Here is a 13,520-nt window from a genome sequence, read left to right as displayed (position 1 = left end):
TATTTCTAATATGCGTTATTTTTATTGCATCACTCATGTTATGGTTCAATTCATTTCTTATTAATAAACTACAATAAACTATGCAAAATAAATAATTGTCTTGATTTTCAAAGCTATATAAAATATAGTACACTTGGACTAGTTGGTCTGCCTATCAATAGACATAAGTTTCAAACTAATTTTACCAAAACTGGCTTAGTTTTCAGAGAAAGAGTCTGGTTTGTTTAATGACAAGTCCTCTCAATGGTTAAATATTTTCTAAGAACTACTGATGAGACCTAAGTTGAGTAAAGTCCTTGTGACCCAAGCTCATTTCCTTATCATAGATTGTTTCATTTGTTTGGAGATTATTTATGGTTGACCTTAAAGCAATATAGTATTAATTTTATTGCCACAGCCAGTACATGAAACTTGCCAGTATTTTGCTTCAAGAAATGATTTGGATTGTTGTTGTTGTCGTCGTCGTTATTTCCCAAGGAGAGGCACCTTGAAAACTCTAAAGTAAATTGAAATGTGAACAAAGCATGTCAGCTAGCTCCAAATCACCCCGTTATCTCACACTTGAAAGTAATTCAGAACATGCACCCGGTCATTCTTCATTTCGACAGCGGTAAACATGTCATCTCATGATTTGCTGGCCTTAAAAAAGGGTTTTGTTGGCATGGCAAACTAAGGAGCCCCTGGAATAGTGAATATCAATTTATGCAAAGAGGTCACGAGAGGATGTTTATCCGAATATCTAAAAATTCATCAATGTCAGAAGGTTGTGGGGTCTGGATATTAGGTGGGCAGGCACTGGCTAGCACAAACATTTTAAGCTGTCTCTGGTTTCTTTGCAGGACTGTAATGTATACACCATAATCCTTTAAAATGGCACTTGACAGATAGTTGCTAGAACCGCTCTGCTATATCTGGCGCATATGCGCTGTAGGAGGAAAGGCATTATTATTATCATTTGAAGCAGTGGGACATGGGTTAAATTGTGTTGCATAGGTGAGCATATGAAGATGTTTTGCTTAAGCAAGAAGTGTAATCAGTTTCTTTGACTATAAATGAAGGAAGATGTGTGACCACCTGTGGGAGGGCAGGGTAATACGGCACTTTCACTTTTTCACATTAGCATAATTTTGAACAGTTTTGTGCTCAGATGATGTGCACAGATGATTACAGCATGTTATGTTTCATGCATTTCATGTAGATTTATGAATGAGAAGCATTTGTAAACCTGTTGTCGCAGTTCCAGAAATATTTTTTGTTATGCCGGTTGAAAGTCATCAGCGCGTTTCATGCAATGCACAGTTAAACAGACCTCAGTTACTGAACACCGCCACTAAAAAAGCAGCCATCTTTTACAGTTCCTCCTGAACCAAAATAATGCGCTTATGCTGCGACTGTGTTCATACCAAAACTACGGTAATTTGTAAGAGATGTAAACCCGTGACATTATCAACGGCAAAATTATCTGCAGCAGTCAGGTGATACTGGTCAGTACTCTTTAAGTTGTTTATGTTCATTATTATTGTAATGTTATGAGACATGAGGTAGTTTAACGCCATCTCTCGTAACGCTTTAGTTTTCTCCTTTCTGTAAGCCTTCATGTGTTTTGGAGGAAGTGTGGCTTTGGAGACGCTCTAAAGGGAGGGGATCTTATGCTTTCAAAGCTAGCTTGCTATTGCTAGCCTCTCCAAAAACTGCCTGCCTTCCCTTTAAATGTCTCCCTTTTTTCAATATTCATGATATAAACCAATGTTTTATATATCACCCACAAAATTATTTATTTGGTGAATATTCTATATAATGCAGTACTTGGGCTTTAGCATAAAATATGATTTAAAAGCTGATGTGGTTCACTTTAACAACCGAGGTTTTTTGTTGTTGTCATCCTTCAATAGGGTCATCTCACTCATGAGCTTGCTTTAGTTCTAGTTTGTCACCCAGAGCGCTGGCCCTCTCTGTTTTCATTCAGAGCTCTCAGCCTGAGGGAGAGGGGGGGCCGCAGGGGCGTGCGAGAGAACAGCCAATGGCGATGCGACCCTGCCCCCTGACCTTGTGCAAGAGAGGGCCTCTCGTAGACCTCAGCTTCCCCTCTCTTCCTGCGAGAAAGAGAAACAGGAACACGCCGCCCCTCCTATCCCTGGCTTAGGGTGGTGTTAATGTTGTCAGACAAGAACACACTTTCACCTCTTAAGCTTAACCTTTCACATGTGTTCCATCATCAACCTTTAAAAACATGTTTACCTGGAATGTCACCTGAAGGTCTCTTGGTACACTTTTAGGGCTGAGCAGTATGACATCCGATACCTCGCAATGGTAGAAGTGTGTCTGTTTATACCGTGGTAAATATATTTTTGTGACAGGACTACTTTACCTAAACTTTAAGTGGAAGGGATGACGAAAACTGGAGCAGGGTGTGTATTGGAGGCCATTTTTCCATTGATTTTCCAGCAAAAAAAAGAAAGAAAAGTATATCATGTTTTAGTCTGTCACCATGACATAAAAATACTCATACTAAGATTTTAATCAACCACCCACCTTTAATTCTGATCATCGAGGATCTACGCATTCATCTTAAATTCAGAACTACATCAGTAAATTCTTCTGATCTGTCATGGAAATATTTGCAACTTCACATTTTTTGAGACTACCTCAGATCGATCCTGTCTGTGTGTGGGTATGAAAAAGTTTGCACACTATTTATGTGTTTTCCAGATGATATGAATGAAGACACTAGGATCAAATGTCACTTTTAGTTGGATGAAGGGTACATCAAAGACATTTTTCACATTTCAGCCATGCTCTCATACAGCACAGTGCACTTCATTAACATTCCAGCCCCTCAACAAATGCACACAAAAAAATATCAAAATCCGATTCAATTTGAAACCTGAGAAATTAAGTCAGAGCACAATTCTCATGGCAATGGTCATGAAAACCAGCAGCCATTAGCTTTGTTTGCTCTCTGTTTAGTTGAATGCCTGGGTGAAATTACTTGAAGTATTATTCAGCTCATTTTAAGGACTGTGCATGATGAAATTCGTTCACTTTGCCATTCTTATTTAAATTGACAGGATGTATTTAGAAGGAGAATCTTTACACACCTCACACACTTTTATCTGTGTCAATTCAGGAAGTCACGATCCGATTCTAGAATGATTTTCGATCCTTCACAATTGTGATTTTTGTTTAATTACATTAACTCCATTTAAATATATTTCATGATGCAGAACCTTGATTGGCTGTAAGATGGTGTAGAATAAAACGTAAGCCTTTCTGTGCTTGGCTGTTAAATGCATCTCAACTCTAAAACATGTTTTGTTGTAATTAATCCACAATCGTTTGAGAAGGAATTGTGATTCTCGACTAGATTATAAGTGGTGTCATGATCTTAAGGTGTTGTAGGTGGTTGTCGATTATTTATATGTAGTTGCGAAGGTGTTTTCAGTGTTTTTTAACATGTTGCTATGTGGCATGTGCCTGCTAGGGTGTTCTAGGTGGTCGCTCATTGATCCAAGCCAAAACAGCACTACTCTTAAGTTTCTGTGTTCTTTAGGTTTTTAGAAATGGCTCAGATCCGTCAGGAAATAAACTATATAGACTTTATAGTTGGTTTATTAAAAATAAACCAACAGGAAACTGCTTGGTTTGAAAGCGACTTCAATGTGTGCTTTGCTTCGTTCATCTCTAAACTGTTGACAATCAACAATTGACCTTTTGTCACATAATTTCACTGGAATTTTACTAATGTAACTGTAGGATTTTTTTCAATTGTGTTTTATTGTCCACTATATAAGAAGTCTGATTGCTTAGAAAATCAGTAGCACACCTCTTCTTAAAGACCCGAAAGATTGGAGTATCGTTCATTTCAAGGCCAATTCACACCACGTCGACAATCACCAATTACTGTACCGGTACATCACTTCTCAGTCGCAATGTATTGGCCAAACTTTTGTCTAACGACCCAAAACGCCTGTTCCTCTCCCACCATACTGACTTCATTTTAAGCTCTTGCGTTGCAGAGTTCAGATAGAAACAAACCAGATTGATGTCGTCTCTGAGTTGAGCGCTCTGCAGAAGTTCCTCGGCGAGAGCTACATTGCTATTATGTGTGTAAATACGGCGCTCAAGCTCTGATCTAAATTTAGCCTTTCCTTCAAGAAATCTTCACTTAGAATGCAGCCCAAAACAAACAGTCTCGTCCTCTCTTCTCTCCAGCTGCTGGACCGAGTCGAGTTCTCAAACGGTCCTTCAGAAGCTTTGATCTCGAGAGGAGAAAGAAGGTTAAGTAGTTTGGCAGTAGAATAATTATTGACACTTTCTATCAGCTCTTTGAGTCTAACTGGGATGGGAGTGACCGAATTGTGACTCTTTGGTCTCAAGCGTTTCTCAAGAGTGCTCTCTGCACTTACTGCTGCTGGCTCCCCTCCAAAAGTATCACTTTGCTCGCATTAGTCTAAGAGAAGCTTCCGCTGCGTAGCTTTCATCCACCCAGTCCAGGAGAGGAAGGAGGACAATAGTGAAATGATTCACGTTTCTTTGTGTGTGAATAAAAGGCGCTAACACATTAGAGAAAGCTCTGACAGATAGGCATGCATAAGATTTGTTTGGAGGAATTGATTATGTTTCCCGCAAACTAAAACCTGCTGGCCTTACACCAGGAACCAAAACTTGAGGCCACAAAACTGTGTGAATGTGCATTTCACCGTACCAACAGAAAGTGCATTTAAATGCAAACTACCATTCAAAAGTTTAGGGTCAGTGAGATTTTTTTCTTCTTCTTTTTTTTTTTAGAGTCTATAATGCTGCATTTATTTGATTTATTTTTACAAATTTAAAATAACTCTTTTCTATTTGAGCTCATTTTTATATGTCATTCATGTTATTCATGTGACGTCAAAGCGAAAATTTCTGCAGTCAGTGTCACATGATCATTCAGAAATCATTCTAATATGCTGCTTTGGTGCTCGAGACATTTTTACTATCAATGTTGAAAACAATTTTGCTGCTTAATGTTTTTTGGAAACTGATGCATTTTTTTTTAGGATTCAACAATTGTGCCTTTTTATTTTTGAGACCTTGATGGATTTTTTGTTGTAAAATTATAAATGTATTTACTGCAACTTTTGATTAATTTACTGCATCCTAACTGAATAAAAGTGTTTGCGTATTTATTTCAAAAAACAAAAAAACGGTAATGTATATTCACGCTCTCAAATTTTGGTATCACTTACCAGGGATTTGAGATTTCTTTGTGTGCCCACAGAGAAAGCAGCTCTGATGTCTCCAGATGATGAGGTGCAAAAGAGTGACATATCGTCCAGCAGTCAGGGCATGGTGGAGAAGGAAGCCCTTGGGCCACTCCTTTTGGCGGTATGTTGAACTTTTCGGATTGTTTATCTGTAGAAAACACTGATGTCTGAGTATTGCTGTAGACCTGTATTTGTTGTCAAATTAGCCTGGCCCATTTCCTATGGTTGGGAATATTGCACTTTAGTGCAACATACATCTTATTTGTGTCCTCTATCTCTATTCTCTGCCCGCTCCACCAGGCCCTGGATGGCTTCTTTTTCGTTGCGAACCGCGAGGGGCGCATTGTGTTTGTGTCTGAAAATGTCACCAGTTATCTGGGTTATAGTCAGGAAGAGCTGATGACCTCCAGCGTCTACAGCATCCTTCATGTGGGAGATCACAACGAGTTTGTGCGCAACCTGCTACCCAAAAGCCTTGGTGAGTCTCTCGGTGAGGACGGAAACAGTAAGAGCCGAATGATAGATAAAGGCCCCAATATACTCACGGCGAAGTTCTTCGCATAGGTGTAAAAAGAAGCTCACTACGGCTGATTTTGTTACTGCCCAAATGTTATCATGCGACTGAAAGCTTGAGCTTCAGACTCTCTTGAAAATGCACAGGACTATTTGCCTGAGGCTATGAATTGATTTGTTTATGATGTATACAAAAACAAAAGTAGGATTTCAGTCAAACAAAGATTGAGATTTTAGTTTTTCAAACAAAGAGTTTGTTTGTTTTATTTCTCATATTAGGTAACTGGTATCAATCTCAGACAGGTTTGTTAAATAGTTTGCTAGGTCTTCTTGGGTACCGTAAATGAAAAACCTGCTTAAAGAGGTTGTTTGGCATTAAGCAAGTCACAGTTCTCACGCAATACGGGGGCGAAGAAAGATCTTTCTGAAGATGAAACGCATGAAATGTTGCAAATGTCTTGTAAAAGACATGAAAACAACTAATATTTTGCGAAAAATGAATAGAGATTATTGAACTATCAAAAGATTTGTGAGTGATTTAGGCACGGAAGAACTCGGTCAGATAAAGTTTCTGTCAAACAAATTAATTGTATAAAAAGGGCAGCTATAAAACGCCACTGTTGAGCAGCAGACAGGTATTTGAAGCCACTGGGTTTCTGGAGTCCCAATAACCTATCCATGCTGGCTGGCAGTTACTAACTTTTGGATGTGGAAGATGTTGGGGGTGCATCTGGATTTAACTGTTTGTACAAGCCATTTAAATTTTTTTAAAAAAATAAAACCGTTTGTGGGGAAAAAACAAAAGGCAGTTAGAGCTCTGTGTTAATCATTCACTGTGAATACTATCACAAACGTTTGAGGTCAACCTCATTCACTTCAGAACTCCGTTACACTCCACTGGTGGTCTTTATCTCGCACTTCACTTACCTTGCACATCTGTGTGTGTGTTTTCAGTAAACGGTGTGCCATGGCCTCAGGAGCAAGGCCGGAGGAACTGCCACACGTTTAACTGCAGGTTGCTGAAAAGGCCTCCAGATGAGGTGGACACAGAGAACCAGGAGGCCCGACAACAGTATGAGCTCATGCAGTGCTTCACGGTCTCTCAGCCCAGAGCGGTGCAGGAGGAGGGCGAGGGTGAGACCACACACACACTCATAAAGTCATACCCATATAAATATTTAACTTGGTGCAAGGGAGTCTGATGAAGCTGTCATTGACGTGCCAGTGTTCAAATCTGAAATCTTTTTTATTTTATTTTTTCTCAGTCCAATAATAAAAATGCTTCTATTTTGCATTTTTCTAATCAAATCATGTTTAATTATGTTTTTTACATATGTGTTTAAAAATGTGTTGCATATAGCAAGGGGGGGAGGGGGTCACTTTGTGTTTAGACCATGATGTCTCTGTTGTCCACAGACCTGCAGAGCTGTTTGATATGTATAGCATGTCGAATGCCCCGTCCACCTCAGATCCCTGTCAGTACGGAGTCCTTTATCACCAAGCAGGACCCTACAGGTAGTGTTTCATTATACACACACACACACAAACACATACTAGACTTTACATAAAATATTTTCATAAGCTAAACCAAAGACTAAACTATTGATTTACAAATTTGAGCAAATCCAAAATAAAACAACTATTGCAAAGCAGAAAACAGTAGTTGAAAAAGCTGTTTTCAAAATAAAATTAATAAATAAAAATAAATACTGTAGTTAGCGAGAGATGATGACAAATATGGACACAAATATTCACACAGGAGGACAAACTCCTAATTGTTTTTGTATGCAAACATATCTGATGGTCTCTTTTGACCATCTCATGCTTTTGCTGTATGTCTCGATGGCTGTGTACAAAATCGCCCCCCATACCCTTAAATAGGCACTATTTGAAGGGACAGCTGTTTGTAGTGGTGTCCAATATCATACAGTGCACTCATTCAATCCCACAATGCACCGCAATAACGAGTATATAACCGTTGTGCGCTCAACGGCTAGAGAATACCCATAATGCACTGTCTCACAGGAAGATGGCGCTCGGAGCTCAATCATCCATCAATCCATTTTTCCACCCATGTGGCTACAGCGTCATATCATACAGCTATACATTCCTTTTTAATTGATTATTAAATTGTTTAATTAAGGTTTATACATTGGTTTATACATTAATTATATATTTCCATTACAGAGCTCAATATAAATCTTTTTATTACAACTGCCGCTATGTTTCAAAAGTTTAAAATTATTATTTAACGGCAAGCACAAACTATGCAAAAGCCACTGCCCTTCAGGCACAATTAGTGTCTGAATTCACCCCTTTTCATTCACTCCTTCAAGTGGACTATATTAGTGGAGCAATTTAGGGAATAGTGAATGAGGGTACAGGGGGCAATTTCGAACACAGCCACTTTTTTTTTTTTTTTTTTTTTTTTGAAATATATATAATGAAATATGAAATAATTATTTTGATTAAAAACACTTTTAAAGGGGTCATATGCTATTTTAAACGTTCATTACTTTGATTTTTGGGATTAATAAAACATGCTTTAACCTGTTAGCCTTCAGCGCCACTTTTGAAAAATCCCCAGAAATTGCATACCCAACCTAAAAAAGATTCAATTCATTGACCCTTCGTCCTAAAAGCTCAAGTATGGTCTCATTTGAAAGCTGACACCTGGCACTTTATTGGAAATGTAGAATGAATTATTGTCATAATGAAAAAAAAATTATGAATAGCTTCAAAGTTGTGTAAGTTATTAGAAATTTATTTTTATGAAACATCTTCATGAAAATTAAATTGAAGTTGGCCCGTCAGCACTCTAGAAATGCACTCCAGCTAAAGACACATGTCTGACCATGTTATATTTAAAATTTGAAGGTGATAAGTCTAAAACTCTGTATTTTGTTAAATGTTTTTCAAGATCATCTCAAATGACTTTATTTTGAATTGACTCTAAAATGCAAACTTGTGTTTATTGTCATCTATTAGCATCTATTCAGTCTATTGTCTCTATTGTTTTGTGGTGCAAACGAGCCCCATTCAGTGTCACTCTCTCCTGCTCACATTTACACCTTTCCAGCCGGCTTATGGCCATAAATATTATTTTCCTTTGTCTCCATTATAATCGCTAACGACTGGCTAATCACGGTGTTTCACCCCCTAATTTCTTTCATAATCTTCACTTCACATTTGAAACTGTATCAAATGCCTTTCTCAAATAAAGAAATATTTCAGTAAGCATTCCGATTTAGAAAAAAAATCATAAAAAATAACAGCTAGATGGCAGGTGCAACTAGAGAGCTAGCTAGCATGTTAGCTTAGCACACCATCAATACACGACAATTTATGAGATTAAAACCCTGTTTTATGCTCCAAACTTACTTTATAGCGCAAGTCGAGTGTTTTAAATAATCTTCTATGATCTTATTTGGCTTCAGAAAAGAAAATCAGACAGAAAATAAATGAGTTTATGGTATTCTGCATGTTTGTAAAGTCTATATCGATTAGCATTGCATTATACATATAATCTATTATTATAAAAATACCTGACATGGCTCGAAGAACACAGGTAAATCAAATATCATTGCAATCATGTTTATTGTCTTCAAAACATCTTTATCTGCATGTTATAGCGATCTCTGAAAGCTAACGTTAGCTGTGTTTATGTCAGTGACGTCCTGGAAGGTCACAGGTTATTGTTCTTCTTCGTGAGCTCCCATATTTGGAAAAAACTGTGCATAGAGCGCCCTCATTCTGCTGTATGGATTGAAAACACAGTACATCAGAGTATCCAGCGCTCTTTATGTATACATCGACGCATTTGGATATAAATTCAATAAATATTATTCCTGTCTATAGAAATATGATGTAAACCTATGATAATATATCAATATTTCTCCAAATCTGCACATTTTTGAGCCAAAAGCCCTGAGGAACGTTGTTTTGTCACGCGTTCTCAAGACAACAGCACCGGAGTTTTTTTCTGAATGGAGCAGCTGACGCTCATAATTCATATTAAAGGTATCGACTCATTTTTTCATTACATAAATCCTGACACAAATTAAGACATAACTGTCACTATAAGTTTCTCAGAATACAATAGTGGTCAAATACTGAAACGTGAGACTTATATATTTTTAAAGATGTATAGTTTGTCAAGGTAATAACATTAAATCTGATAGTAACTTTGAACTATTTAAAAAAAAAAACGCTTCAGAGCGTCCTCGCTCTGGTGAAGGCTAACAGGTTAATATTCATAAAGCAAATTTACACATACTCTACTTTATCCCCTGTCTGTCTGAAACATGCTCATTTCTAAAAAGCTCCTCCTGAAAAGCTCACAGTGCTCTGATTGGCCAGCTGATGTAATATCTCGACTTTGAGGCGTTTTAGGCAGGTCTGGATTATTCTATCCTCTGTTAGCTAGAATAAATGGATCAGATCGTATACATGCACAAACAGATACATTACACACTACAGCAAAAGGAAAACATTAAAAAGCACCATATGACCCCTTTAAAACGCATTTCCAGACGTCACCTTCCATTTTAATGCACTATTTAAAAAAAAAGAATTTTCCAAACATCACATATGTGACAGGTACATTGAGCTCGTACATTGTTTCCTGTGATTGTCATTCCTGTGTAAATACAGATGTGGCTTTGTTCCTCAAAAGTCTTGCTTAGTTTAGTGCAGGAGAAGAAAAAGAAACATGCTGGAGAAGAATAACAAACATGGAGACTGAAACTGAAACTATGTGCTTTTTCTATTCTTGCACAAGGAAGCGCAAAACTGTTTGTTGTTAAAACTGTAATGTGAAAAGCTTCCTCTTGAACTTCTAGTCCTGTTGACAAAATCGTGTGTGTGTTGTGTGTGTGTGTGTGTGTGTGTGTGTGTGTGTGTGTGTGTGTGTGTGTGTGTGTGTGTGTGTGTGTGTGTGTGTGTGTGTGTGTGCAGGGAAAATCATCTCTATTGAGACGAGTGCTCTGAGGGCCACAGGCCGACCAGGTTGGGAGGATCTGGTCAGGAAGTGCATCTATGCTTTCTTCCAGCCTCAGGGCAACGAGCCCTCCCATGCCAAGAAGCTGCTTCATGAGGGTGAGCACGTTCACCTCCGTTCTTGCCATTTTGAGTAGTACTTGAAATTTTAAGGCAGCGATGATTAGACCATGTCTTTCTTTAACTAGAGAACCACTTTTTATGATGTATCTGATGATTTACACATGCATTTTTTTATTCATAGCTTAATAACCTTTGATCTCATTTACTTATTGCTTTTCATACTGTTCATTTCTGCCCAGTATGGTTGCTACTAACAATTATTTTGATAATTGATCAATCTGTGGATTATTTCTTCGTTTAATCGAGTAGCCAGTTTTTATTTGCCAGAAAAAGCTGTTTAATTGAAAATTCTATTTTTATTGATGCCTAATGCTTTCCTCCAATCAAAGTGCAAAAATAATCTTATAAAAAGAAAAATAGAGGTATGAATATTGGGTATTGTATTCATAAGTTTGGAGTCTATTTTTTGTATGTTTGTGAAAGTCTCTTATCCTCACCAGGGCTGCATTTATTTGATTAAAATAATCAGTAGTATAGTGTAATATAGTGCAATATTAACAATTTACAATAACTGTCTATTTTAAAATGTATTTATTCCTCTGATGACAAGGCTGAATTCAGCGGCCGCTACTCCAGTGTTCAGTGTCATTCTCCAGTGATCCTAAACTGATTTGGTGCTCAATAAACATCTCTTATTATTAACAATGTAGAAAATGGTTGTGCTGCTTAATATTTTTGTAGAAACTGTGACTGATTTAATCATTGTGTGTGTTGACAGTGATGACCCACGGCACGGCCATCAGTCCTCTCTACCATTTCACACTCAGTGACGGGACGTCCCTCAGTGCGCAGACGCGCTGCAAATTCTGCTGCCCCCAAAACCCAGATGTACAGCCCTTCATCATGGGCATTCACACTATAGACAGGTATCCTCTCACAGTAACCAACACAGAGAATGTCCCTTTAATTTAACACAGCACACAACGACTATTGGATCTGACATATTTTTTTATTTTAATGTGTTTTAGGGAACACAACACTGCTAGCTCTCAGGAAAACACTACCCCCAGCCTTCCATCTCCTGCTGCCCCACCCTCCCGTTCACCTGCCCTGCAGCCCTCCAGTGACCTCAGCCTCCATCTCAACAACAGCAACGGCACCTATGCCACTCCTGGACCCCCCACACCCACTCCACCTGGCTACCTGACGCCCAGCCGTGTTGGGCCCTCCCAGCAGGTCAGCAGCCCCTCTCCACTAGGCAGCCCGCTCACATCCACCTCTACCTCATTCATGTCGCCCCGACCTCCACGGGGCAGCCCGGGCCTGGCCAGCAGCCCACGTGTGCCCGTCCATCCTTTTTCCCCCTCAACGCCCGGCATTCACTCACCCGCTGGCGGACTGACCAGGCAGCAATCTAGCGGCGATGGTGTCGGTTTCTCTCTCCCCTCTCCCCTGCCTCCCAGACAGACTCCAACCCCCAGCAGCTCCCCGGCACGTCAGCCTCCGGCCAAACCGCCGGAAGCATCCACCGATGAGCCGAAGACGGTAGGCAACCCCAAACTCAACCAGCTCTTGGACGGCAACCCCGATGCAGGTGCCTCCGAACACGACTCTCAACCCCGTCCCTCACCCGTGTCCCAATGCCCGGGCTCTCACCGCAGCCTGACCGAGCGCCATAAGATTCTGCACGGCCTGCTCCAAGACAACAGCCCTGCAGATGCAGGCAAGGAGCTTGACATTAAGAAGGAGCCTCCGACCAGTCCCAATGCGGCCTTGGTAGCACGGGGGCTCGGGAAGGAGCCCCAGGACCATCAGCTGCTACGTTTCCTGCTGGATACGGATGAAAAGGACCTGGAAGACTTGCCGCCTCCGGCCACTCTCAGCCTCCAGACGGTCAAGGTGAAGGCCGAGAAGAAAGGGAGCAGAGAGAATGTACCCTGTGCCGCTGCTGCAGCCACCAACGTGTCTGCAATCGCTTGCTCACCTCAATCCATTGACAAGCCCAGTCCGGTATTTACTTCCTGATTTATTCCATATTTGTACTTAATGAAATAATATCTTAGTACATCTATATGTTACTATGCCACAAAGACTAAAGCCTTAACATTATTGGTAAACTTCACAACTCAATTTATGTTTACAGGTTTTGGGTCGGCAAGATTTTTTGTTTTGTTTGTGAAATAATATTACTAAAAGAAGTAAAATTAATATTTAATGAGCATTATTACTCGACACCAGAGTAAAATCGCAAATTCTGCTCTCGTGAGAACTATGGATTTCCAGGGTAGGGCCTTGCTACATAAAGGTAATAATTAATTTTTTCTTTTTTAAATCTATTTGACTCCAAACTTTTAAGTAGTAGTACGTTTACTCATGCGCATAGCTTTTAAATATCTGATCACAAATGGGATGTTTGGCTGATAGAAATTTATTTTGCCAAATTTATTTTTTTGTTTCGTAACAGTGATAACGAGAATGAGGTGAAAAATGCACATAATCACAATACATAAAACATTTTAATTAAAAAATATTGAAGCAAGCTTAAAGAATTTTATTACAATTAATGTGTACTCATAATTATTTCAGAGGCTCAGGTTTTCACAACAAGGTCATATTTCAAATGCTTTTGTTGAATGTTGTTGACAATGTTTAAATATTTGAAAGGTTTGAATATTTGGCTTAATTTTGCACATTCACGTC

General features: G+C 39.2%; 1 protein-coding gene across 4 annotated transcripts in view; it reads left to right on the top strand.

The window, feature by feature from the left end:
• Positions 1-13,520, top strand: part of ncoa1 (nuclear receptor coactivator 1) — a 62,347-nt gene that overhangs the window by 33,138 nt on the left and 15,689 nt on the right. For all 4 annotated transcript variants that reach the window (XM_079639604.1, XM_079639605.1, XM_079639602.1 and 1 more), the window contains 7 exons: positions 5,261-5,367; positions 5,547-5,724; positions 6,714-6,893; positions 7,176-7,274; positions 10,716-10,856; positions 11,599-11,746; positions 11,849-12,830. In XM_079639604.1, coding sequence (XP_079495730.1) covers positions 5,261-5,367; positions 5,547-5,724; positions 6,714-6,893; positions 7,176-7,274; positions 10,716-10,856; positions 11,599-11,746; positions 11,849-12,830 — 1,835 coding nt within the window. The remainder of the gene's footprint in view (positions 1-5,260; positions 5,368-5,546; positions 5,725-6,713; positions 6,894-7,175; positions 7,275-10,715; positions 10,857-11,598; positions 11,747-11,848; positions 12,831-13,520) is intronic.

The sequence above is a fragment of the Phoxinus phoxinus genome, assembly GCF_949152265.1.
Source record: "Phoxinus phoxinus genome assembly, chromosome: 16".
NCBI lineage: Eukaryota > Metazoa > Chordata > Actinopteri > Cypriniformes > Leuciscidae > Phoxinus > Phoxinus phoxinus.
The sequence above is the reverse complement of the archived record's forward strand: the minus strand, read 5'-3'. Positions and strand labels throughout refer to the sequence as shown.